The sequence below is a fragment of the Odocoileus virginianus genome, chromosome 12 (genome assembly GCF_023699985.2).
Source record: "Odocoileus virginianus isolate 20LAN1187 ecotype Illinois chromosome 12, Ovbor_1.2, whole genome shotgun sequence".
Classification (NCBI taxonomy): Eukaryota; Metazoa; Chordata; class Mammalia; order Artiodactyla; family Cervidae; genus Odocoileus; species Odocoileus virginianus.
The window spans coordinates 548155-575980 of NC_069685.1; the positions used below are offsets into that span (position 1 = coordinate 548155).

Here is a 27826-nt window from a genome sequence, read left to right on the forward strand (position 1 = left end):
GGCCAGCGAGGAAGTCACTCTGGATGGAATCTGTCCTTTTGACCACTTACTCTCTTAACTTCAGCATCCAGAACATCTGACCAATGTCCCAGAAACTCAAGATGCTTATTGGACCCTTACCCTAAATAACTCTGACATCCTATCCTTTAAGGAAAAATATCTCCTTCTTGCATCAAAGTTCATCATGATTTTTGCCAGAAAACTTTTAACAATCTTGTGGTTTTTGCCTTTATACACCCCTGACTCCTTCTCTTACTTTGAACTCTCAGTTTTACCAGAATCTGTGTCTCCAGTACTGCAGTTTCTAGGACCTCCAGATAACGCTTTCCTTATTTGCAACTTCTGGGTTTCTTGGTTGACACCTGCAAGAGGTGATGGTAAAACTGAAGGAATCTTATGAATCACTTGTTAAATACAGTCATTATTTATTAAAATATAAATTATATAAACTTGCAATTAAATAAATTATATGAAAAACTTACAGATGTACCAGCTGGCTTTAGAAAAGGCAGAGGAACCAGAGATCAAATTGCCAGTATCAGTGGGATCATAGGAAAAACAAGGGAATTCCAGAAAAACATCTACTTCTACTTCATTGACTGTGCTAAAGCCTTTGACCATGTAGATCACAATAAACTGTTGAAAATTCTTAAAGTGATAGAAATATGAGACCACCTTACCTGCCTCCTGAGAAATCTGTATGCAGGTCAAGAAGCAACAGTTAGAACTGGACATGGAACAAGAGACTGGTTCCAAATTGGGAAAGGAGTACCTCAAGGCTGTATATTGTCACCCTGCTTATTTAACTTACAGGCAGAGTACATCATGTGAAATGCCAGGCTGGATAAAGCACAAGGTGGAATCAAGATTGCTGGGAGAAATATCGGTAACCTTAGATATGCAGATGATACCACCCTTATGGCAGAAAGTGAAGAGGAACTAATGAGCTTCATTTTTTAAAATTTATTTATTTTACTTTACAACATTGTATTGGTTTTGCCATACATTGACTTGAATCTGCCATGGGTGTACATATGTTCCCCATCCTGAACCCCCCTTCCTACTCCCTCCCCATCCCATCCCTCTGGGTCATCCCAGTGTACCAGCCCCGAGCATCCTGTATCATGCATCGAACCTGGACTGGCTATTCATTTCACATATGAAGCTTCTTGATGAAGGTGAAAGATGACAGTGAAAAAGCTGGCTTAAAACTCAACATTCAAAAAATTAGATCATGGCATCTGGTTCCACCACTTCATGGAAAATAGATGGGGAAACAAAGGAAACAGTGACAGACTTTTCTTGGGCTCCAGAATCACTGCAGATTGTGACTGCAGCCATAAAAGTAAAAGATGCTTGCTCCTTGGAAGAAAAGCTATGACCAATCGAGACAGCATATTAAACAGCAGAGATGTTACTTTGCCAACAAAGGTCTCTATAGTCAAATCTATGGTTGTTCCAGCAGTCATGTATGGATGTGGGAGTTAGACCATAAAGAAAACTGAGCACTGGAGAACTGAAGCTTTTGAATTGTGGTGTTTGAGAAGACTCTTGAGAATCCCTTGGACTGCAAGGAAATCAAATCAGTTCATCCTAAAGGAAATCAGTCCTGAATATTCATTGGAAGGACTGATGTTGAAGCTGAAGCTCTAATACTTTGGCCACCTGATAGGAAGAGCCGGCTCATTGGAAAAGACCCTGATATTGGGAAAGATTGAAGGCAGGAGGAGAAGGGAATGACAGAGGATGAGATGGTTGGATGGCATCACTGACTCAATGGACATGAGTTTGAGCAAACTCCAGGAGATACTGAAGGACAGGGAAGCCTGGTGTGCTGAGGTCATGGGGTCGCAAAGAGTTGGACATGATAGTGATTGAACAACAATGAAGAACAAAGGCAATGAATAATGAAAACCCATCACTTCTTCATATTCTGCCATACTGTATTACCCTCTGTGTGCTCAAGGTTGTTTCTGTCTCTTGTATCTACATGGGAGATACTGTTTATGTGTTGTGCGTGTGCTCAGTCACTCAGTCGTATCCCACTCTTTGCAAGCCTCCTGGACTGTAGCCCACCAGGCTCCTCTGTCCATGGGAGTTTTGAGGCAAGAATACTGGAGCGGGTGGCCAGTTCCTTCTCCATGGGATCTTCCCAATCCAGGGATCAAACTTGCATCTCCTGCATTGGCAGGTATATTCTTTAACACTGCATGACCTAGGAAGCAAACTGTATGTATTAATTATTCTCAGTCTCTGCAGCTTGAAACAACACACATTTATTCTCTAACAGTTTCTGTTGGTTGGGAAACTGTTGCTGCCTTACTGGATGGTTCTTGCTCAGGGTATCTAAGGAGGTTGGAGTTCAGCTGTCAGTTAAGCAGCTCTCCCAGGCTTTCCTGGGCTGACAGGTTTGTTCCCATGGCTGTTGGCAGGCCTCAGTAACTCATGGCTGCTGGGTGCAGAGCTCTCAGGTCTCTCTTAGGCTTCTACAGAGGCTTCCTGCAGTCCTTGCTGTGTAAGCATCTCTACAACACAGCAGACAACTTGCCCAGGACAAGTGATATGAGAAGGAGGGGGAGCGAGAGAGTCTTATCATAACCTAATTTTAATGCGTTCATGTGTGCTAAGTCACTTCAGCCATGTCTGAATCTTTTTGACCCTATGGACCATGAACCTCCAGGTTCCTCTGTCCATGGGATTATCCAGGCAAGAAATCAGGAGTGGGTTGCCATTCCCCTCTCCATGGGATCTTCCTGATCTGGATATCAAACCCTTGTCTCTTATGTCTCCTGCTCGGGCAGGAGGGTTCTTTACCACTAGCACTACCTGTAGACATATCCTATCACTTCTGCTATATTGCATTCATTAGAAGCAAGTCACTACTGCGTACACTCAAGTAGAAAGGAATTAAGCCCTCCCTCTTGAAAGGGAGGAGATAAAGAATTTGAATGAAACTACGGTACTACATACCTCTTTTCAAGGCTGCGTTCAGTCATGTCACATTGGCAATTTGAAATCAGCCATGGTGGGAATATTTACATGATGGAAATCAGCAAACACTCTAAATCAGGTTTTATACCCCAAGGAAAGTTGAGAGTCAACATTTACCACCAGATAGATATAAAACTATGTGTTTACAGAATCTTTCTGAAGTAGATGACTAGACAGGGCTTTGGAAGGAAGTGATACATGGAGCAACAGACTGGTTCCAAATGGGAAATGGAGTACCTCAAGGCTGTATATTGTCACCCTGCTTATTTAACTTATATGCAGAGTACATCATGAGAAACGCTGGGCTGGATGAAGCACAAGCTGGAATCAAGATTGCTGGGGGAAATATCAATAACCTCAGATATGCAGATGACACCACCCTTATGGCAGAAAGTGAAGAAAAACTAAACAGCCTCTTGATGAAAGTGAAAGAGGAGAGTGAAAAACTTGGCTTAAAACTCAACATTCAGAAAACTAAGATCATGGCACCGGTCCCGTTACTTCATGGCAAATAGATGGGGAAACAGTGGAAACAGTGGCTGACTTTATTTTTTGGGGCTCCAAAATCACTGCAGATGGTGATTGTAGCCATGAGATTAAAAGACACTTACTCCTTGTAAGAAAAGTTATGACCAACCTAGACAGCATATTAAAAAGCAGAGACATTACTTTGTCCACAAAGGTCCGTCTAGTCAAGGCTATGGTTTTTCCAGTAGTCATGTACGGATCTGAGAGTTGAACTATAAAGAAAGCTGAGTGCAGAAGAATTGATGCTTTTGAAGTGTGGTATTGGAGAAGACTCTTGAGAGTCCCTTGGACTGCAAGGAGATCTAACCAGTCCATCCTAAAGGAAATCAGTCCTGGGTGTTCATTGGTAGGACTTATGTTAAAGCTGAAACTCCAATACTTTGGCCACCTCATGCAAAGAACTGACTCATTTAAAAAGACCCTGATGTTGAGAAAGATTGAAGGCAGGAGGAGAAGGGGACAACGGAGGATGGCATGGTTGGATGGCATCACTAACTCAATGAACATGAGTTTGAGTAAACTCCGGGAGTTGGTGATGGACAGGGAGGCCTGGCGTGCTGCAGTTCATGGGGTTGCAAAGAGTTGAACATGATTGCACTGAACTGAACTGAACTGAATACAAAGTTTAGGATATAGGAAGAGACAATTTCTGGATGTGAAAATAATAGAAGTGATGCAGGAAGTGAAGCTTCAGGGGGCTTAAATATGCTTATACAGATGTTCAGAAGTGACACAAAAAACAGATCTCTTTCTTCCTTGTGTGTGTGTGCATATATATGAATAATTTAAAATGTGCCTGCACACTAGATTTACCCATGAATGCACAGGGTCAAAAATATTAAATGCTTAGCATGCAAGATTTTCTATCTAGCAATCAGGATTGGGATATAACCTTTTACACGATTGCCTATGAAACTACAAAAAATAATTACACTCCAGTGAAGCTGACCTACACCTAAAATTGCCCAGAAATTAAAAAACAAAGTTTTAATTCTTGTGAATTGATTTCTTGGTTTATGTTCACCAGAGTTTTGGTGAACAGGAACTTTTCTCAAAAAGAAAACTTCCAGAGTTGCAGCATTTGAGATGTTTGAAGCATGTTCATCAATCAAACATCAAAATAAAAAAATACCTGGATTCTTATTAAAACCCGGAACCTTGTTAATTCCTGAAATCCATCTCAGACCTTCTGCATTGGTGGGTGTTTAGAAATCTGCACATTTTACATATTCTCTAGATGACCCTGCTGCACTTGAATGAATTCAAATATTTCACTTTAATAGATAAAGAAAACAAACTTCTAAGGTTCTTCCAAAAGATCCGTTTCAAGTGAGACCACAGCGCTGGCAGAATCTTACCTGTTTACAAAAAAGCAAAAAAAAAAAAAAAAAAATCCATAAAACTGAGATTTGGGGAAAAATAGAAAACACACCCTTTGTTTGAAGAGAAACTTAAGGGTAATACAGGACTTCACCAAACCATATGCTGTTTACATGTGTTGTCACTAGTATATGACCCATCTTGCCACAAATTAGTGTGGTTACCTGAAATTGCTAACCTGAAAATCTTAACCTTCCACTGTTGAAGTTGTTGGTTTTAGCTACACTGCTTTCTTTTTCTAGGTTTACAAGGTTGTTCTTTGGGGCATGTTTTTAGAAATCTAATTATAACTCTGGTTTCAAACTTTTGAACCATGTAATCAAACTGAGATTGGTCACTGAGAAAAATATAGGGTTCTTCCTTCTGCCTAAATTGACAAGGAACATGGCCAGGTCCAAATTCAACTGAGTGGCATGTCTTTACAGTGGCAGTTCATCCCAAAAAATTTCAAAAAAGATCCATGCTGCTGTCAGAAAGTTTTGAAACAGCACCATTTTCTTTTTTTTTTTTTTTTTAATGAATCCATTCCCAAAAGAGAGTTTTTATTCTGTGCACTGCACTGTTCAGGGGGAAAAGAATGAGTTAAGACAAAAAAAAAAATGTTTAACATAAAAAATTACTCACATGATGTCTATTTTTCCTGCTTGGTTGAAATACCCAATGGATGATTTACTTAGATTTGTGCTATTATTGAATCCAAAAGGCAACCTCTTCAGAATAACATTTATTCCACTACAAATTCTGTGTAAAGGCTGGGTATCTAAAGCTAGAAATGATTTTATATTTTTGCAATAATTATGGGAGGGGAATGGAAAGATTATCTTTCATGATCAGAGTTTTCTTTCTGTAATCGTTTTGATCTTTAACATTTTTTCTTGGAGGAAGATTCTTTAGCCCCAGTCAAGCCTTCAGATGACTGCAGTCCTGGCAGCATCTTAGTTACAACCAGGTAAGAGACTCTGAGCCTGAAGCACCCGGAAAAGCTGTTTTGGAAAGATTTAACCTTAATACCCAACTAAATCCCTTGACCAGCGCTCGGGCTGTACCCTGCTTTCCCCACAGGAACTGCAGAAGAGGGTTGGCACAGGCACTGGAAGATGACATTGTCTTACTCTTTTCCTTCCCCGCTGTTACAACCCAGGTATGTGCATAAATACAATTAAAGACACTATCTGCAAATCGATGAAACGCATTTTCGGTTTCCTAAACCTCTAAATCCAAGTGCCCAGTGTTCTGTTTTTCAGACAGACCGTGCAATCAATGAACATCCAACCAGTGGGTTTGTGTTTGAACTATCAGTACAATTATTAAAGACACATCACGGGCAGAAGGCAAGTGGCTGCCTTTGTGTTTCTTTCTTTTTTTTCTGGAATATTCTCTAGTCTTGGGAGCATCAAGATGGAAACCTGGTCGGCTTGGAACTGATGGCACATTAAAAGACTCACTAACAATCTCAGAGTGGCTCCCCGCACACACCGCCCACAGGCACTGTCACGGTCTCTCAATGCTGACAGCAACGTGCCCACATCCGACCTTAGCTGTCATCTCACCTGGGTCCTAGCGGCGCCATTTGACTCTGACGTGGCTCCAAACCCGCAAATCGCATAGCGGCCCCCGGTTAGCCGCGAATCCGGCCGGCGGCGCCGCCGGCGCCGCCCTCCCCGCCCCGCCCCGCCCGTGCGCCTCGCCGGGCTCCGCGCCGCCTCCCTTGCGTCCCGCACTCGGCGGCGGTGCGTCCTGCGCTCCTCTCCTGCCTCGCGGTCCCTGCTCAGGTCTTCACTGCCCTCCCCGCTCCAGGCCGCCGGGAGGCGAGTCGAGGGGACCCGCAGGCCGTGCGCCCCGAGGTTCCGGGCCCAGAGGAGGCCGCACAGGAGACGCGGGACGGGATGGTCCGGCGAGGGGGCTGCGCGCTGCTGGCGCTGTGCGGCTCGCTGGCCGCCTGTGCCTGGCTGCTGGGCGCCGAGGCCCGGGGGGCTGCGGGCCCTGCCGCGGGCTCGAGGCGGCGCCGGCGGCCGCAGGAGGACGGCATCTCCTTTGAGTACCACCGCTACCCAGAGCTTCGTGAGGCGCTCGTGTCCGTGTGGCTGCAGTGCGCCGCGGTCAGCAGGATCTACACGGTGGGGCGCAGCTTCGAGGGCCGCGAGCTGCTGGTTCTCGAGCTGTCCGACAGCCCCGGCGTCCACGAGCCGGGTAAGGGAGCCGCGCGGGGTGGCCCGGAGGTGGGAGAGGAGGGCGAGAGGCACCGGGGTGGAAAGTGGACGTGGGGGGAGGGCTGGGGCTGGGACTTGCCAAGCCCTGTCGGCTGGCTGTCCTCCCCAGCCTTGCACACCCCTCCCCCTGGGTAAGCCCAGGCCGGAGGGGCTGCCCCCGATGCAGGTAGGAGCGCAGCAAGCAAATCTGCGCCCCCGTAAACCCGCTGTCACCCCCACTTCGCTGTGCCTAAAACCGTAGGGAATAACTGTGAGGCCTCAGGAAGGAGGTCGTCCTTCCTTGCAAGCTGGAGTAGAACGATAAGGTGCAGAAGGCAGAGATTGAGAAAATGAGGAAAAGTCATTTATCATTTGTTTCCTCATTTCCAGAGGACCAGTTTATTGGCCTTGGAGGCTCTAGGTACCCATCTCTACCTGTATGTGCGTATTAGGTAACACACACTGCCGGGATATTAAGGATCTTGGTTAACACTGGCGGGTAGAGGGTGATAAAGCCGCCTCTGGCAGGCATTTCCATCTCAAAACTGCACACAGTCTTACTAAGGAAAAGGAATATTCCCTTTTTTCTCCCTGTTCTAGCCCTTGGAGATGAGTAGTTTGCGATCAGGATTTTATTACAACGGATGTTTTCATATGACCATCTTATTCATCATCGTCTTGAATGTGTTAGGGCACGTTTTAATTTATGTTAAATGTTACGCATCTGGTATTAATAAAGAAATATTTTGAAAAATGTCCTTGGTCCTTCTTTTTCTTCGCTCTTTGAAAATAATATAACTTTTAAGACCTGGTCTTATGGCCATAAAGGTTAAAGTAATCTGGGCTAATTATATCAGCATGGTATGCTTTTTTTTTTCTTTTTTAATGACAAAGCAAGAAAACAGGTAAAAACGCTCAAATGTAGGGCCAGAATAGTTTTATAATGATATTTAAACCAAACTGAGATGGGATTAAAATATGTGATCCATGGAGACACTTTGATCTTCAAATGGAAGGAGTATGGTCTGATCAATAGTAAATTTTTAGTAAAATGGGAAACATTTCTTACCTTCAAATAACGTAAATGGAAAGGTTTGCATAATTTTGCCATCAAAACCCTAAAACTAGATCCTGGAAAACATTTTCAGTAATGCTGTCTGATGCTGGGAAAGTTTGAAGGCGGGAGAAGAAGGGGACGACAGAGGATGAGATGGTTGGATGACATCACAGATGTGATGGACATGAGTTTGAGTAGGTTTCGGGAGTTGGTGACGGACAGGGAAGCCTGGCGTGCTGCAGTCCATGGGGTTGCAAAGAGTCGGACAGGACTGAGCAACTGAACTGAACTGAATGTTCTCTGGCAGGATTCAGCATGTAGAATTGGAAATTTGGAAAGTTAGTTTCATATTTGTATCTGAAGATTAAGAAAAATTTTATATGTGAAAACTCATTTTCAGTTATTTTAGATAATTGAAGTCAAGACATCTTAGATAAAGAGAATCTAAAGAGATCTAAAGAGAATCTAAAGACATCTAAAGATAAAGAGAATCTAAATATTTGTGATTCTCCTGCCTACTTAATTGGAACCTTTGGTTATTCTATCATAGATTGCTCCTCAGATTTTGTTGTTTCTTCCAAGAGATCATATGAAAGCAAATGTTAACTTTTTGTTGTCTTCAAGTTTAGAAACAAAATTGTAAAGTGATATTACTGTTAAAATGTGATATGCTTTTGAAAATGAAAACCATAATTCTTTTGCTTAAATATCTGACATGTATAGTCTGTCAAGATCTGCAGGTCCCTTTCTCCAGCTCTAGGCTCCTTGGGGTAGAGCTGTGTCTCCAGCACCCAGGCCAGGTCTGGCACACAACAGGCACTCAGGTCACATTAGGGAAAAGGATGAGTCAGTCATTTGCTGAATAGCACAATGCCTTCGATGTTTTGTTCCTTTTAAACACAAAATACAGCAACTTAACTCATTTTAAGAAGGTGAAGAAAGAAATATTTACATTACCTGCTTTACTGCTTGTTAAATGAAGGAAACTAAGTTGATGGTATTACTTAATAAATAGAATACAAAATGACTACCAATTGTATTTTTAAAGGTTGCAATAAACTGTTATGAGCCAGCATGAGAAACAGGGTGATTTCCCCCTCCACCATCTTTTAAGAAGAGATGAACAGGTTGGAATCTTCAGGGAACTAATTAAAAAAAAAAAATCAAGTAAATTTTAAAAATCTTATTGACTATTTGGTGATTCATGAGTTGAACATCATTCAGTCTAGCAGATAGAAAGATGTTCCTAAGATGTGTACAAAATGAAAGACTTATAGGTAGATGGGAGCTGGAACAGGGAAGTTACACTAGGCAAAAAATGGGTTGCTTATTACAAAGTTACTGCCTTTTACAGGATGTTGTACTGACCAGAGGATTCCTAATTGATTGGGTTAAGATTTCATTTCTGAAAGAGCCAAAACTGTAATTTAGTCTTGGTTTGGTCTTGTGAGGCTTTAGCATGAGCAACTTCCATGTGGCGCCTATTGTCTTTTCTTAAAAACTTATTTATATATTTGGCTGCATCTGGTTTTAGTCGGTCAGGTGTGAGTTTTTGCTTTGGCACGTGGACTCTCCAGTTGTCGTGGACTCTCCAGTTGTCGTGTGTGGGCTCCAGTCGTTGCAGCATGCAAGTTCTTTAGTTGAGGCACGTGAGCTCAATTGCCCCAGGGCATGGGGGATTTTAGTTTCCCAAGGGTTTCACCCAGTCCCCTGCATAGAAAGGCAAATTCTTAACCACTGGGCCACCAGGAAAGCCCTGTCTTTGTTTGTTTTCAATTATTTAACTGGAGGATAATTACTTTACAATATTGTGATGACTTGGCTACAGGTATACATGTGTCCCCCCACCCTACCCCCTACCACTCTGGGTTGTCCTCAAGCACCTGGCTTTGGGTGCAGAGATCTGATCAGTATATGAGCTTAATAGCACTTGTGGGAATTAACTTTTAGGAAGTTTTGAATGAAGGGATGTAGTCACCATTCTTAAATGGCCTTCATATTCCTTTTTAGATTAAAATATTTTAAGGAATGAAAAGGAATTTTCATACTTATTTTGAGATAGAAATGGATTAATTCAGTGTATTTTGAACACCCACACACTAGGTGAGCAAACTTAGGTAGGTTGTATAGTGATACACAGGGTGGTTCTCGCCCTGTGGGAGATTGAGAGTTGGGAGGTTACAGGACAGGTTAAAGGTCGTCAGGACTACAGGAAGGGCGTGGGAGGCCCAGAGAAAGGAGACTATGGGCATTATTAGGTCAGGGGCATTTGGTTACTGAAGAATGGATGATGAGAAGGCAGGGCTATGCTGATTACTGAAATTTACCAATTCCAATGTACCTCAACTGTTTTCATATTGTAAGTGTTTTGGGGAGGGTTGAAATAATGTTTCTGATGAAGTTACTCAGAAATAATGTTTAACTTAACAAATTTGTTTACTTGACTTAAACATTGATGAAGTTGCCCATATTCATTTTATCTTCCAACATGAGTGAGGTGTCACATGTCTTCATCTAAATTATGTTTCTGAACTTTAAAAAATTGTAGATCATGCCCAAATATTTAGTATCATCATAGAAAAACTCTCCCCAAAACAAGACAATATCAAGGCTTTCTCTGTGGTAGAAGTTGACATGGTTAGATTTGCAGTTATGGACAGAGGGTGTTCCTTGATCCCACCAATTCCCTGCCTAAGTGGAAAAAAAAAAAAAAAAATGATCATCAGACTTGTTTAGCACCAGACCATGGGCTGAATCTGAACTGATCTCCTGAAAATGATTTATTCTCTCAGGTATTCTGCATTTGAATTCATCAAAAGGGAAAGAAAATTCTATTTGGAATTGGTGAGGGAGGAATATCAACATCTATTCTGACCAGCTGGATCTCAGTTATTGTTTTCGTTACTTTGGAGGACTGGACAAATCTGCTGGACGGGGGTGATGGGTCTAGCCATTCTCAGAAGACCTGTGCGTGGTCTTGGCCCCAGTCTCATCTCCGCACACGTCATGAATCTGGACTCCAGACCTGGGGCTGGGATGGAGGCCCAGCTAAGATTTAGGCTCTGCACTCAGACGTGTTCCCTTGAGACATACCTGCCGAGCCTGCTCTTGTTTCCCAGTTTTCTTTCTCTTTGCTTATATTTTATACATTTAAAATATTTCTACACATAGGGACTCATATGCTTGAACCCAAACATATGCTTTCCTAGGCATACATATTTATCATTGCAATACTCATAAAAGAAACCTTTATCAATTTATGTCCAAGCAATGGAATCTGTTTTCCCAGACTACTCCTCTCAGGGCTAAACATGAGTTAAGATTAGTTTGTCTAAAGCTCTTAATTCTTTTACATGCAGTTTAAAATTGCTGTTGGGGAGTAAATCTGATTTATAGCTAAAATGTTATCTTAGAAATGTTCTTTAGGGCACAGACTTTCCTCTCTCAAAGTCTGGAATGATTATTTTGGACTTGTTCCTCCCCAAATCTGTTCAGATTTAAAGTGTATGGATGCCAGTGTGCATTTGCCAAATATTGTGATGGAACATTAAATGCTGGCAAAATTTCTGTACAACTCAAAAAAAGAAAAAAGAAGTGGGGATTTTTGTTATTTTGTATAGCTTCTTTTATTACTAGATTAGTGTGATTTAGTGGGAAATGCTTACAGTTGAGTAACACCTTACAACTGGTGAATATTGATTTTAGATTCTGGAGAAGGATCTAGATGTACTACATGTGGTCAAGAGTTATTTTTAGACCCAAGTGAGTCAATGTAGCTCTTGCCAGAAATAATGTATTTGATTGACTTGTGATTGGCTAAAAGAAGAGAGGAAATTGAGCTGGCCCCTAACCTTGTATCCTGTGCTTAGATAACATAAGTGTCTTTCTGTGAAAACTGATTTGAGAGGCAGCAAAGGAATCATCTGCCAGCATCTGCCTCATTGTGTAGCAAAGAGGATATTCCAATACTCACCTTTATAGTTCTTTGGGAAAGCTATTTTTGACAAATACAAAAACAGCTCCAGAAGTGACACATGACCGGCTTTTCCCAAAGTGTATTCTATGGAATATTAGTTAAGCTTGGTTTGAAAAGGATTAGGTAGACAAAAGATAAAAAGGTTCGGGTGTGGCCAGAGTTGAAATATGATAATGTGTGTTTCAAACCTCCAACTGTATATCCTACAGTATTTTCACCATGGAACTTCTTTTTGTCCCCAAGGAGCTTATCTTGTACCTGGTATTACATTAGTTTGAAAAGCATAGGATTCAATCAGTCAGGCAGTTCAGTTGCTCAGTCACGTCTGACTCTTTGCCACCCCATGAACCGCAGCACGCCAGGCCTCCCTGTCCATCACCAACTCCCGGAGTTCACCCAAACTCATGTCCATTGAGTTGGTGATGCCATCCAGCAATCTCATCCTCTGTTGTCCCCTTCTCCTCCCATCTTCAATCTTTCCCAGCATCAGGGTCTTTTCAGATGAGTCAGCTCTTCCCATCAGGTGGCCAAAGTATTGGAGTTTCAGCTTCAACATCAGTCCTTCCAATGAACACCCAGGACTCATTTCCTTTTAGGATGGACTGGTTGGATCTCCTTGCAGTCCTTATTATTATTCATTTTCATATTTTGAGGGATTTATTTGGTAATTCTTTAGCACAGACACCCAAATAAGGAGTTCCTCAGGGATGTGGAGCATATGTTTTCCAATTTTTTTTTTTTTTTGCCCATAAATAGCTAATTTAATGACTTGTATAATCTCTTAAGATATGCTTATTGAATTAAGAATGTGATTCTGAGGACAGATACTTTTGATTGGAAAGATTAAAATGACAAATGCATTCCTATTCTTTTATTGTTAAGTAGCTTCATGCTTTTAACTTCTGTTTGCCTCCTTTTCTTGTCAATAAAATCGTTGTTTATTCGCTAAGTCGTGTCTGACTCTTTTGCGACTCCATGGACTGTAACCTGCCAGGTTCCCTCTGTCCGTGGGATTTCCCAGGCAAGGATACTGAAGTGGGCTGATACTTTAAGAACTCAAACCTCGAAGGGCTTCTGTGAGACCAAAGTAATATAGGACATAATTTAATAAAGTTGCTTTCATGTAGTTATTAAGAACATGGGCTAATTTGTTAAAATGTTTCTTCATGATTGCAAATTGGTCTAGCCCGTGCTCATCGGCTTTCTCCGTTGGAAGGGGGCCTCCCTGGCTGGCCATCACAGGAGCCCTTGGAGGCTTCCCTGTTGGAGTGGAAGCCCGTCTGCATAAGCCAAGCGGAATGCTCCGAGGGACTCCTTCCCATTACCTGGGTGTCCTTGTTAACAAGTGTTTGTCTTCTCTCAGTTTTTAAAATGTAGGCCATTCCTTCTTTGCTTCAGTTTGACATCTTATTTTGCTTCATTAAGTGGAAACAGTGAAAGTGTTCATCATTATTGGAGAATGTCTTTATGATTGTATCTTCAGGTAGCTAAATAAATCTAGGGCAACTCCAGGATTTACTTTGGCAAACTAACTTACTTTTCTGAAGAATTTATAATGAAAGTACTCAGGTCCTGATTGCTTTATTCTTTTACTGACTCAGTATAGGTGAAGGACCTTCGAATCCTTTCTCACCCGTGCCTAATTTTCTTACCCGCACCGGGATCTTTTCTTTGTGTTTCCACAGTTCTTTGAAGAGCGGTAGCGTAAGGAAATGGCAACCCACTCCAGTGTTCTTGCCTGGAGAATCCCAGGGATGGGGGAGCCTGGTGGGCTGCTGTTTGTGGGGTCACACAGAGTCAGACACGACTGAAGTGACTTAGCAGCAGCAGCATAAAGATTTGGGGCTTCCCTGGTGGCTCAGTGGTTAAGAATCTGCCTACAATTCAGGAGAACCGGGTTCGATCCGTGGCTCAGAAAGATCCCCTGAAGGAGGGCCTGGCAACCCACTCCAGTATTCCTGCCTGGAGAATCCCATGGACAGAGGAGCCTGGCGGGCTACAGTCCATGTGGCTATAGGTCATACAGTTAGACACAACTGAAGCGACTAAGCATGTTAATTACAAGAATCGCTGCCAGTCCTTTGCTCTGTGAATGTTTTGTTTCTTTTGAAGTTCAGGATGAAGTTTTCCTAGGCCTTCTAGCAGCCAGCTCTTTCTAATACAATATGGCCTCGAAGAAGGGACTGTTTGGTTGTCAGTGTCTCAATATGTTTGAATGATTTATCTTCGACTTTGTTCACAATTAGTAACTTTGAGGGTAGCTTTTGTACAGAGTTACAGAGTTGATTCTTAAACAAAACAAAGATAAGTAAGTTAATTATGATAGTAAACCCTGAAACAACTTTCTACCTACCAGTAAATATTTTGTTATTTAAATAGAGATCTGTTTACTGTGAAATCACTCTGACACCATAGTTCAATAATAATAATGCTGCTGATATTAAAGGTACTTGATTTCAAATAGAAATTTTAATATTTAAAAAGTGGACACAGATTAGTTATTTTTTAAATGGGACTTCTACGGATTCTAAAAATATTCCCTTGCTGTGGTGATTCATGTCAAGGTAATTAGGAAAGGCAACACTTATCTCATGTATTTGCACATGCAGGCAGCTACTCGAATGTGTAGGTCCGACACATGATGCTGCCAAAGTGGACCTGCCTGACTTCCCTTCCTCTATAGCCTAAAGTATTCCAAACCAGAAAATTTCCCTTCATTGCCATACTGTAATTTTTTTCCCCCAAGAAATCTCTTGTTTCTAGTGCTCAGTTCAGCAAATTTTGCAAATCACAAGCTTTGACCAGGAGTTCAGGGTAGGATAACTTTAATATACAGGTTGGACCATCACCTCCCTGATCAACATCCTAAATACTTTGTATGTTTCTCTTACTGGCCAAGGGGTAATTTTTAAAACAACCTTTTCTCATAACCATTATAAAAATTGCTATGTAGCATTCTAAGCTGGAATAAACTTTGCAAGATGAAAAGAAACTATAGGCTTTTGTTAATATAGCTTGTACTGTCAATTTAATTTAGGGAATAGTTAATGAATATTCATGATGTACATGCTATTTTCCTTTATCTGCCAGTCACCCTTTCAGGCAGTCCCTTAGTGTACTGAAATGTGTATTTGGGTATTGGTCTTGGATTCACTCTTTCATGAATGTTGAACTTAACTGACATGTTGTATAGCCAGTGGATGGACTTCCGAAGTGACACTAGTGGTAAAGAACCCGCCTGTCAGTGCAGGAGACATAAGAGACATGGGTTCAATCCCTGGGTAGGGAAAATCTCCCCTGGAGGAAGGCATGGCAACGCACACCAGCATTCTTGCCTGGATAATCCCATGGATCGAGGAACCTGGTGGGCTGTAGTCCATAGGGTCGCAAATAGTTGGACATGATTGAAGCAACTTAGTATGCACACATGCACATAACTAGTGGACACATCCCTTGATTCTGCAAAATGTATGCTGCCCACAAGATGCAAGGGTCAAATCGTTCCTTATACTATTCTTGATGTAGTGGATATAAAGACAGTATCTGCAAGTGAAACTACTAGAAATCTTAGATATTTGCAAAATATAATGGTTTTTGCCCTTTTGTGTTTTAGGTGTGGCGCTGGACATCTGCTTTCAAAACGTATGATAGTTCTATTGAAATAGCTCCATTTGTCTCAAGTTGTGATGTTGTTCAGCACAATTTTAAAAATTTTATTAGAGAAAGCCAGTCTTATTCACTGTGGAACTCAGTATTTATGTTAGGACAGGTCTGCACATAATCAGCATCATGAAAATTAAGTTAACATACTTTGGGAAACAGCACTAACTCTACAAAATCAGCAGGACCTATATAATGAAAAATATAGAGACAAATCTGTTTGTTAAATATATTCTCTCAAGAGTCAAATTCAGTTTTTGGAAGATGCTGCTGCTGCTAAGTCGCTTCAGTCGTGTCCCACTCTGTGCAACCCCATAGACGGCAGCCCATTAAGCTCCTCTGTCCTTGGGATTCTCCAGGCAAGAACACTGGAGTGGGTTGCCATTTCTTTCTCCAATGCATGAAAGTGAAAAGTGAAAGCGAAGTCGCTCTGTCGTGCCTGCCTCTTAGCGACCCCATGGACTGCAGCCTACCAGGCTCCTCCATCCATGAGATTTTCCAGGCAAGAGTACTGGAGTGGGGTGCCATTGCCTTCTTCGTTGGAAGGTGCTAATGCAATGCAAAATATGGATATTTCTCATGTAAGTATTTTGTAGATGTATAGTGACTAATGCTATATTAACACTTAGACTAAAATATCATATAGACATGTAGGTTTTGTCTAAGTCTTGATGATGGCGGGATAATCATGAGTGGAGCAGTCATTTTACATTAGTTTAAATTTCACTTGCATCTATAGAATCCCTTCATTTTAATTGTTTTTACTTTTATCTATAGCTTTTATCAGAAATTAAAGGATTTTCTCTTTTATCTAAGTGGCTTATATGAAAAATCATTTTGCAAATTTTTTTTTTTCCCACAAAATTTTCCTGGGCTATTATTTTCCTCTTTAAATATGGTCATATATTCCATCAGGATTTTAAATATTTGGCCACATTTGCCTTTCTTTTCATGAAGATTCTGCCTAGGTACCCTCTGAGATGAGTTTGGAGACCATAGTAGATGGATGTAGCCTTTCCTGTTCTGCTCCTCCCCCTCTGCTTCCTCCTCTTCTGTGGGTATTAGAATAAGAAAGGGTCGTCATCTGGATATCAGCTGGGAGGCTTCCTCTGGTAAATGTGGGGCTTCCTTGGTGGCACAGATGGTAAAGAACCTGCCTGCAAACAAGGGAGACCTGGGTTTGATCCCTGGGCCAGCAGGATCCCCTGGAGGAGGACCTGAAAACCCACTCCAGTATCTTGCCTGGAGGATTCCATAGACAGAGGAGCCTTATGGGCTACGGTCCAAATGGTTGCACAGAGTTGGACATGACTGAAGTGACTTAGCATGCACAAACCCACGTTGTCCTGGCTCATTTACTTCATGGCTCCCCATAAATAATCTCCAGTTTGGTCCTAAATAAACAGCTTTTTCATACCTATCACAGGTGAAGAATTAAATAACACTTATCTTTATGGGGGCTTAAAGATCCAAGGAGAGTTTGCCTGTTGTTGAAAAGAGGTATTTAAAAGAAAGATTAGAAATGTGGATTGTCTTCTTTTTTAGAGACCTTGTCACAATGATCTTAATTCCCTATTAAAAAGCACATAATTGCTGTTGCTTGTGTGTTGAAAAATCTTAGTGAATATATTAAGAACAGTTAGATTGTAAAAAAGACAGGTAACTTCAGGTGTTTATTTTTAAAGGAAGTTATTTTTAATAGCTGTAGAAGGAGCAATTTGAGTCCTAATGCACATTTTGGTTAAGTCTGTGCAGTCATCTTTCAGTATTCATGGAGAATTGGTTCATATGTGTATTTTACACAGTCTCATGTACTTTTCAAACCCACCTTAGTGCCAAGTTTGTCATTCTTCACTGTTGCCTGTGGACGACCTGGAGGAATCTCATTGACAGAATTAATTTCACTCTGGTGTGTACATGAGGTGCTGTATGTTGAGGACAACTCTAGGTCTTGAATTAATGGTAAAAGCCATGAAATATGTGACACATGTCTTTAATATTTCTGAGACATCTTTTACATTATTTCTAGACCTTTTGGTGTGCTTTTTCATAGTTGATTCAAATCGCTGGATGGCACCTTGTATTGTTCTAACAAACATTTCCCCTTCTCTTTGGACTCTATTTGAGTTTGCACAAAGTATATTTTTAAAAATGACACATAACTTTCAGGAGCATCAGGCATTTTCCCTGAATAGTTTTAAAGCTTGTGTTGTTGCTGCTGTTTTTAACATTGATGCTGAATCGTTGGCTGCAGTAATTCTATGCCATGTGTGCACAAGGAGAGGGAATGAATGAAAACATGTTTCTGAAATGAATCTCCAGAGGGTGAGGCTGGCTGGTAATTTACCCAAAATTTATAGAATAAAGGTAATGCCTTTATAGCCTCTGTAAAGACAGTAGCATAAGCAAAACATTCATACCCTTACCAGCATTTTCAAGAGGCCAAGAAGGCTCTCCTTTGTAGCTAGTTCATACCAGACTTTCCATGATGTCCTGTTTCCTGACCAAGGTAGTAACACTTTAGTATTTTTATATCATATTAACCTTGCAGGTATAAATCACCCTAATTGTACAAATTACCAAGAAAACTGAAAGCATTCATTCACTGCTGCTGCTGCTGCTAAGTCACGTCAGTCGTGTCTGACTCTGTGCAACCCCGCAGATGGCAGCCCACCAGGCTCCCGTCCCAGGAGCAAGATTCTCCAGGCAAGAACACTTGGAAATACCAGATAGAATTGCTTTTAACCAGTTCACACTTAAAACTCAAACTCTTGAATAGTGCAGGGCAGAATGAAGTGCATCTTTCATTACTGTATGTGCTACTATATTTGTATCTGTCATGTACTTCACTTTGGGTGGACTCTGGGAGTTGGTGATGGACAGGGAGGCCTGGCATGCTGTGGTTCGTGGGGTCACAAAGAGTCGGACTGACTGAGCAACTGAACTGAACTGAATATACTTCACAAGAATAGCCAAGTGCCGCCTGTTTTAGTGACATTCTGAACATTGAAGAGATACTTACAAAAGGAGCAGCACACAGCAGTTTTTAACAGGGTATTTAATATGGAGGTATAATTCAATTTCTACAGTAAGTTGACAGAAATCATCAAAGGAAGGTGTTCAGAAGGATGTGGGGATTTGAGTGGGTCTTAAAGGATGAACCACATCTGGAAAGTAGATGAGAGGACTTCATTCTGTGCCAGTATTAGATCATTGATGCATCTTACATCTTTTTCTCCACTATCTCAGTGGTGGTGTCATAGCTATATTCAGTTAGCATTGTGACATATAATTATATTCCATTAATGTGAAATAATGACACATTCCATTAACTTGAAATTTCCACCTTGTTAGAGATAATATAGTTTTTAGGGTGTTGTCCTTTAGGGTTGATTTCCCTCATCATGAGGGTAAAACTATTTGAGATGGAGGTTATGATATGCTTTTGAACTATGGTGCTGGAGAAGACTCTTGAGAGTCTCTTGGACAGATATATATATATCTTTTTGCCTTTTTATATAGTTCATGGGGTTCTCATGGCAAGTATACTGGAGTGGTTTGCCATTCTCTTCTCCAGTGGATCACATTTTGTCTGAACTATGTCTTATCTGTCTTGGGTGGCCCTGCATGGCATGGCTCATAGCTTCATTGAGTTATGCAACCCTTCACCATGACAGGGCAGTGATTCATGAAAGGGATGAGAGTGAAAGAGGAGAGTGAAACAGCTGGCTTGAAACTCAGTATTAAAAAAAAACTAAAATCATGGCATCTGGCCCCATTACTTCATGGCACATAGAAGGGGATAAGGTGGAAACAGTGACAGATTTCCTCTTCTTGAACTCGAAAATCACTACAGATGTTGACTGCAGCCATGAAATTAGAAAATGATTGCTTCTTGGCAGGAAAGCTATGACAAACCTAGACAGTATATTAAAAAACAAAGACATCACTTTACCAACAAAGGTCATATAGTCAAGGCTATGGTCTTTCTAGTCAAGTATGCATGTGAGAGCTGGACCATAAAGAAGGCAGAGCACTGAAGAACTGATGCTTTTGAACTGTGGTGCTGGAGAAGATTCTTGAGAGTCCCTTGGACAGCAAGGAGATCAAGTCAGTCAATTTTAGAGGAAATCAACCCTGAATACTCATTGGAACGACTGATGACTGAAGCTTTGGCCACCTGATGTGAAGAGCTGACTCATTGAAAAAGACTCTGATGCTGGGAAAGATTGAAGGCAGAAGGAGAAGAGGGCAACAGAGGATGAGGTGGTTGGATGACATCACTGATTCAATAGACATGATCTTGGGCAAACTCCGGAAGATGGTGAGGGACAGGGATCCCTTGTAGTCAAAGGGGTCTCAAAGAGTCAGATATGACTTGGTGACTGAACAACAACACCAAATATGTATATATATTTAGTGATATGGTTATCATATAAGTGTAATGGCATTAAGCATATAATATGTGTTACTTGTAATAGGTAATAATTCCTTTTTGCCTCAAGGTAGAGGGACAGTTCCTTTCCCCTCAGGGTTAGTTACTCAGTTATGTCTGCCCCTTTGTTACCCCACAGACTATAGCCCACTAGGCCCCCATGTTCATGGGATTCTCCAGGCAAGAATACTAGAGTGGGTTGCCATTTCTAGGGGATCTTCCCAACCCAGGGATCAAACCTGGGTCTCCCACATTGCAGGCAGATTCCTTACCATCTGAGACAACAGGGAAGCCCCTCTAGGTAGCTATTATTTTCCCTCAAGTTAGCTATTACTGAACACTCTCTTAAAGGCACAGAGTAAAAAAATGTCAAGTAATTTTGATTTTATTAGGCCAGTTTCCAGCAGTTATATACAACCCATTTATGCATTTCAAAGACTGTATTTAACAACAAAATAAGAACCACAACAAGAAGAGTGCTATAGTCTGGGTTATTGAAGGAAGATGCAACCCATAGTTTTTCTTCAGGTACTGCAGCCCCTCTAGAACATTCATCTAGCTACTCTAATCTAGCACTTAAATATGATTGTGTAGTTTGTTGAATGCTTTTGGGAGAAAATTTCACTATGAAGGTTTATTATTTACAATTTACAATTATGCATTTTTGATTAGGTTAAATTTATTTTGAATTACTCCTTATGTTAAACACAATCTTCATTAATGTTACGTAGCATTGTGAAACACTGAATTATAGGTTTCTCCCCTAGCTGAAAGGAGTACTCTTATTTTAAATATGAGTAAATAGCTTCAGAGAGATTTTTGAACAGTGTGCTCAAGCTTATTTAGCCTTGAAGGCTAGAGCCCATTTCCTGATATAGGAGGTTGGGCATTATTCTCAAAATATTCCCCACAGCAATGTATACAGATGGGGGATAAATATAACTATTTATTCTGTGGTCAATAAGGATCATGAATTATTTATGTGGACTGAAGTCTGTGTGTACAGGAATGTAACTTAGTGTATTTTCAATTCTTTATCACAGTTTCCTGATCTATAATTTGTAAATGGGTCTGTGTTTCCAGGTAGGATAATAGGACTTGGGTGGTGGGAAAGTATGTTGAGAGGCAAGAAATCCAGAAAGGATTGAGGTTAAATCACTTTGGCATACTGTAAGTATATACAGAAAATCTTATTTTTCTTGGCAGTAGAACCCTTTCTCAAGGAAGAAATAAGCTTTTGTTGAAAGGCTGTTCTGATGAACTCTTTTGAGGTCCGGGTCTTTGGGGCTCAGGAACGGGCTAAGTTGAATAAAAAGAAGAGACATATTTTCAGAGGCTTGCTGGAGAGTCAGAGAGGACAGAAAGACAATGTCTCAGGAGAACTTTGGGGATAACAGACATTGTTAATGGAGACATCACACAATCTTCTATGCTCTGTGAGGCTTTGTGTGGTAGGTTGCTTTGGGAGATTGGATGAAGTACTTAATCTTGTTTCAATATCACCAAAACCAGAGGTTGTCCAAGCAAAGACAGTAACACAGAAGTTATGAAACAAGAAATTATTAACCTTATTAACAAAGATCAGATATACACTATACCCTAGTGCTTCCTAGAAGCCATAAAGGCATTTTTTTGGAATGTCAGCCAGATGTCCCCCATCTTACTGATCATTTACAGTATACTTCCAGATTCCTGAGTTGCGTATTTCAAATTGGAATCCTGATCCCAAGAGAATGTTAACACTGGGTGAGAGCCTTTGGGTTATGGTTTGTAAGCCAATTTGAGACTTGTACAGCAAGCAGAATGAATCATATGTTGTATTGGTGGAGGTTAAGTGCATGGAATATAAATAATTAAAATTGGGTGAGGTTTCCTTTCAGAAAAACAGCACTTGTATTGACCTCTTCAAGTGTCTACATTATATTTTGATGTGAAAAAAGTTGTTTGCACAAAAGAGGATTACATATTTATCGAGAATTTTTCTAAACCATCAGCATACAGTTTCTTAAAGAACTTTATTTCCAGTATTTCAATTTGCCCTGCCTTCTCCTTCCCCCACTGTGCCTCTAAGTCTGTTCTCTATGTCTGCATCTTCAGTACCATTTTTCTAGATTTCATATATATGCATTAATATATGATATTTATTTTTCTCTTTTGGACTTACTTCACTCTGTATGACAGACTGTAGGTTCATCCATATCACTACAAATAACCCAATATTGTTCCTTTTATGGCTGAGTAATAGTCTATTGTATATTTGTACCACATCTTCTTTATTCATTCGCCTGTTGGTGGACAATTAGGTTGCTTCCATGTCCTGGCTTTTGTAAACAGTGCTGCAGTGAACGTTCAGGTACATATGTATTTTTGCGTTATACATTTCTCAGAGTATATGCCCAGTAGTGGGATTTCTGGATCACATGGTAGTTTTATTTATAGTTTTTAAGGAACACCCATTCTGTCCTTCATACTGGTTGCATCAATTTACATTCCCACCAACAGTGCAAGAGGGTTTTCTTTTCTTTTTGGCATTAGATAGCTATTGGGAAGCTGCCATATAGCACAGGGTAAGCTCGGTTCTCTGATGACCTAGATGGGTTGGATGGGGAAGGGTGGAAGGGAGGCCTAACAGGAAGGGGATTTATATATACATATGGCTGATTCACACTGTTGTGTGGTAGAAACTAACACAACACTGTAAAGCAATTATATTCCAATTAAAAATAAAAAAGAACTTTATTTGTGAATCTTTCATAACACATTACAATGGTATAAGAATTATTGATATTATGTTGCATATCTAATAAATAGCCTTAGTAAAAGAGTAAATATGTATAAGAACTATGCTTGGAGTAAAGTGTGTCCTTAAATTATTATTTAGGGAATAGTGGAATTCATTATTGCAAGAATTTAAGAATATTTATAAAATATAGTTGAAATTTTTTTTTTGTTTCTTGCCATTTGAGAAAGTCCACCAAGATGAGTAGATGATAAATTCTGTTGGCAATTTGTAATCAGGATATGCACAAATGAAAAACATGCCCGTATCTTCATGCTGAAGTTTGTATGAGAGGTTGTATTCTCATGATCAGGAAGGGGGCTAATAACACAGTGAAATGACAAGGTAGTTTCAGTTAATATGGGGTAAATTACTTACCTTTTGATGACCACTATTTCAGGTGAAAGTGTTTGGTCTGAATGATTCACATAATAGCTTTAATCTCCTTTTGGTCTGTGTACAGTCATAACTGTTGGGCATTAGGAGAGTGGGAGCCCAGAGCCTAATCAGGTGCAAGGGCAGGAAGAAGGTTGGGGGGGTGAGATTTCTGTGTGTAGTAGGGGTCAGTAAGTAATGCTGGGATCTTTTGGGCAGTTTTATTAGCAGCCATTTCTTTTTGCCAGAGTAATAAACAGTGACTTATTACCATCATTTCCAAGTCCTTTTGTATAAATGGATTATAATAAAGAGAAAAGACTCTGAATCAGCTTTCATTTCTTTCTTGCTTTCTATTAAGTATGTATTCAGTTTAGAAGCTAAATAGACACTTAGGATAAACCTTGAAATCATAAATGCTGTGCATTTTATGTAGTTCAGGGGTATTAGCTGTTCTTTCCCATATAGGGAATTGTACAGGACCCTTGGGAAGTGTTAATTCTAGAAGGTGCTAATCCATTATGTGCAGGGCCTATAGGTGCCTGGAGTACTTCAGAAGCAGGATGTGATGACCCAGTCACACATGCATGGGCCAGAGGACCTGGCTAATTCTGAGATGTGGAATTCTACCCTTCTCTTAAGTATGATAAATAAAATATTATATTGACCTCTATCCAGTCAGTTGTTCTAAGACCATTGCAATGTTTTTCTCCCCACAAAAAGGAGGCACCTCAAAGATGTTCCATTTACTTTGCTCTTTTCTCCTTCCCTCAAAGGGAAAGTGCGTGTATGTGCGCATGTGTGTGTACATACACATATGCACTCTTAATTGGAAATTTCAAATACAACCGTTTTCATGAAAAAAACTTTTCAGACCATCAGCTGCATTTTGCACAGTGAGGTTTTGTTTCCTGGGATGAGTTCCTGAAGTCATCTTTAATTAGGGGGAGGTGACAGAGTGATGTAGGAGCTGTCAGTGTCACAACTGTGCTTTGTGGCCTGGTGTCAGTCTGTCTGTTGTAACTCCTACAACTTGGCTTTGAGGTATATCCTAGGAAGTGAGCCATCAAATATAGGAAGTCTCAGATATGAAGTTAAGATAATAAAAGATGGCAAAAAAGATTAAGACAGACTGAAATAAAACAAAATAAAAAAAGGAAGTAAAGCAAATGTAAAGAAAAAAAACAACATTAGGAAACAGTAGAAGTAAGAAAAAAATCAAAATTAAAGATGAAATAGAAAGATTAAACAAAAAATTTAAACGCTGCAAAATGTACAGTGAATATACTTTCCCCACCCTCATAGTTATGTAATGCTCAGTATATGTCAAGTACTATTTAAAAGCTTAACTCATCTAATCCTCAACCCCTATGGAGTTGGTACTATTATTATTTCTATTCTATAAATTAGGAAGCTAAAGCACAGAGAGATGAGTGATTTATTCCCTTACCTGAGAGATCATAGGCTTATAAGTGGCAAAACCAAGATATGAAAAATGTATTTATATATAGTTACATTATTAGTTAAATATAAAAATAAGTACATTAGACACCATTTGCTTCATCCCCTTTCCTTTTTCTGAATTATCTCCCTTCTCGCCTTTCTTTTGTTTTGGAAAATTCTCCTTACCATGTGATTTGAGTGGGAGTTGCTGCCATGATCTAAGATAGCCTGTGTTCTTGCTTCCAAAATAAGGCTCCTCTCCACCTCACCATCATATCTTGATTCTACAGTGTATTTCCAAACTTTATTTCAGATTCTCTGCATTTTCATGAGGTAAATAAGATCATTTTCCTTGGGCAAATTATCATTTCAACTTAAATATGAAGCTGTTTTAAAAATAATATTTAATTGTTACTTTGAAAGTTCATATTAGGTATCTCAAGTAATAATAAGAATGTCATTCTGATCTTACCACATTGTTTATTTCTTTGATTATTCTCTCTAATCAGATATAATAACAGACTGATAAGAATATATACCAGTGAAAATTTTCTAAGGCAGTAATATTTGTCATTATATTTATAGCTATTAGCCTGCAAGTTTGTGCACATAAATACATACACACAAAAACACCTTTTATGTGTTTATCTAGGAAGTCAATAAAGTTAGAAACTGAGTGTAAATAAATATTTTTAAGTGAAAGGGCAAATGACTTTTTATGGGTAAGTCTGATTTGAGATGAGTGAGAAAATCTAGGCAGTTCTTTTAGCTGAAGTCTGACCATCATAAGCTTGGAGGATACTGAAATTTTAAGATAGATGGCCCTTTTAATTTGAAAATCCAATATTTTTTCTGAACTAGATGTTGCCATGGTGACAGGATGGCTTAGCAACTGAAGACTCATTTCATTGGTTGAGTGTCTGCAGACTTGCTTGCTGAGTAGCATTAATATGTTGCCTCCTGCTGTTTTTTATTGAGGAGACCATCTGTCATTAGCCGTTTCAAAAGGTACAGACAGTTCTGTTAGACAAAGAATACGGGGTGACACCCTAAGGTGTCAGAAGCAGGCTTTGCTGATGTTAGTTGTTTTTAGAAATAAGTGACTGATAAATTCTACTTCAAAACACTGCCTGTTATAGCCAATTAGTAATTCATAATTCTTGGCTATGACACTAGAAATTAAAAAGCTTTATTTTTGAGCTTTACATATATTACATAAATAACATATGTTATATAAATTTAATTCCCTAAATACACACCTTTACATGGTCACATTAATTTCTATGTACCTAAAAATGTACCTATTCAGTAAAACATCCTCTCACACTGTGTTTTTTAAAATAATGATTACTGAGGATGCTTAACAGGTTAGAGCATGAATAGTTGGTTTTTCTTATACATTTGAGAGTGATAACATAATGGATTTTCAAGTAAGAAGTGAAAAGATGTCAAGTGCATCTATTACACAAATGACGACTATCCATTCTAAATAATAAATTAATGTTGTTTATTTATTAAGAGACACCCCAATTTTAAGGAGCTTCTAATATAGTAGGGATGATACTGTATTAATATATGTTATGATGGAAATCGTTCGTGCCATTTGGGGAAGCAGTTTCAGTAGAGTTGAGAGGAGCGAGTCAGACAGAGGTGACAGTGGGATAAAGAGGAAAAGATAGGTAGCACAAGGTGATAAATCTGTAGATTATTTTTCATATCTGTTCTTCAGAAGACTATAACTTCATTTTCATTGATAAGATATATTTATTAAAGATTTAGTAAAAGTTTATCATGACTGTTTTGAGCCATTCTATGTGTGAGAAAGGAGAATGTGCAATAATGATGGAAAACATCTTCAGCTTGATTCACCCACTGTTTACTTAGATATAAATTTGCCTCTTCAGATTTTGCATGATTTTTGTAAATGACTGGCCCCAGTTGTGATGCCTTTATTATTCTCATAGTTATGGAGACTTCTGGAGAAGGAAATGGCAACCCACTCCAGTATTCTTGCCTGAAGAAACCCATGAATAGAGGAGCCTGGCGGGCTACAGCCCGTGGGGTCGCCAAGAGTCGGACACGACCGAGTGACTGAGCACAGCACGTGGAAACTTCTCCTAATACATAATTCACTGTGAAGGGTGTTTGTGCCTCAGGTGATTCTAGCTTGTTATATGATACCATGTGAAGTAAGATACAGACTTTCAAAAATATATCACAAAGATTTATTTCCACTAAAGAGAAAAGATTTGATATGGAAATATAATAAATTTGGTGAGTTGAAAAATGGAAAGGGGAAAACTATCTATGTCTTTAAAATACTTGTAAAATTTTTTCTTTTCCTTTGGAATAATTTTTACTTTGAACTATGGAATGTTAATTTCCAGACTTCCTTCTTTTTTCAAGATTTGGAACAAATATTGGGAAATAGTCAGTCTTGAAGTGTAGACACACCAAATTTGACCTCAGATTTTAAATGTGAGATGTTAAAGCTCAGATATTAAACTTTTTAAAAGTCTAGCACTGGGAAAGAAAAGTTCACTAAAAATCAATGGGAATTATGAAGAGCTCTTAGATGGCTACTTGATTCTTTTCTAGATCTGTATAGCTACCTAGAATATGTATTAAAAGAAAAAAAGCTGAAATGTTTATGATGTATGTATATCACCAAAGGAAATCATCACCACCTACCATTATAGCAAATATTCAAGTGAGCTAAGCTTGAAAAGAAGGTAATATGAAAAATTTAAGACAACGAAACTTCAAACTTGAGACCACTGAAACACATGTTCCAGAAGACAACTTATTAGAGCTGCATTAAGTAAAAGCTAATGTTTGCATACTGGTAAGGAGGCAGTGTGGAGTGGTATGAAAAATGTTAGAGAAGTTAACTTTTGTAAAAACCACAAGTTGAAATAGACAATCACTAGGGCCCCAGCTCTGAAATGTTGTCATTATTATTAATGTGACAATGATTTAATTTTTGAAAATTTACATTACATATATGCCACAG

The 27826-nt window shown here is 39.7% G+C and overlaps 1 protein-coding gene across 1 annotated transcript in view; it reads left to right on the forward strand.

The window, feature by feature from the left end:
* Window positions 1-6690: 6690 nt before the first annotated feature.
* The window catches only part of CPE (carboxypeptidase E), a 152450-nt gene continuing 131314 nt past the window's right edge, over window positions 6691-27826 (forward strand). Inside the window, exon 1 of the mRNA XM_070474694.1 lies at window positions 6691-7089. Coding sequence (XP_070330795.1) covers window positions 6786-7089 — 304 coding nt within the window. The 5' untranslated portion in view covers window positions 6691-6785. The remainder of the gene's footprint in view (window positions 7090-27826) is intronic.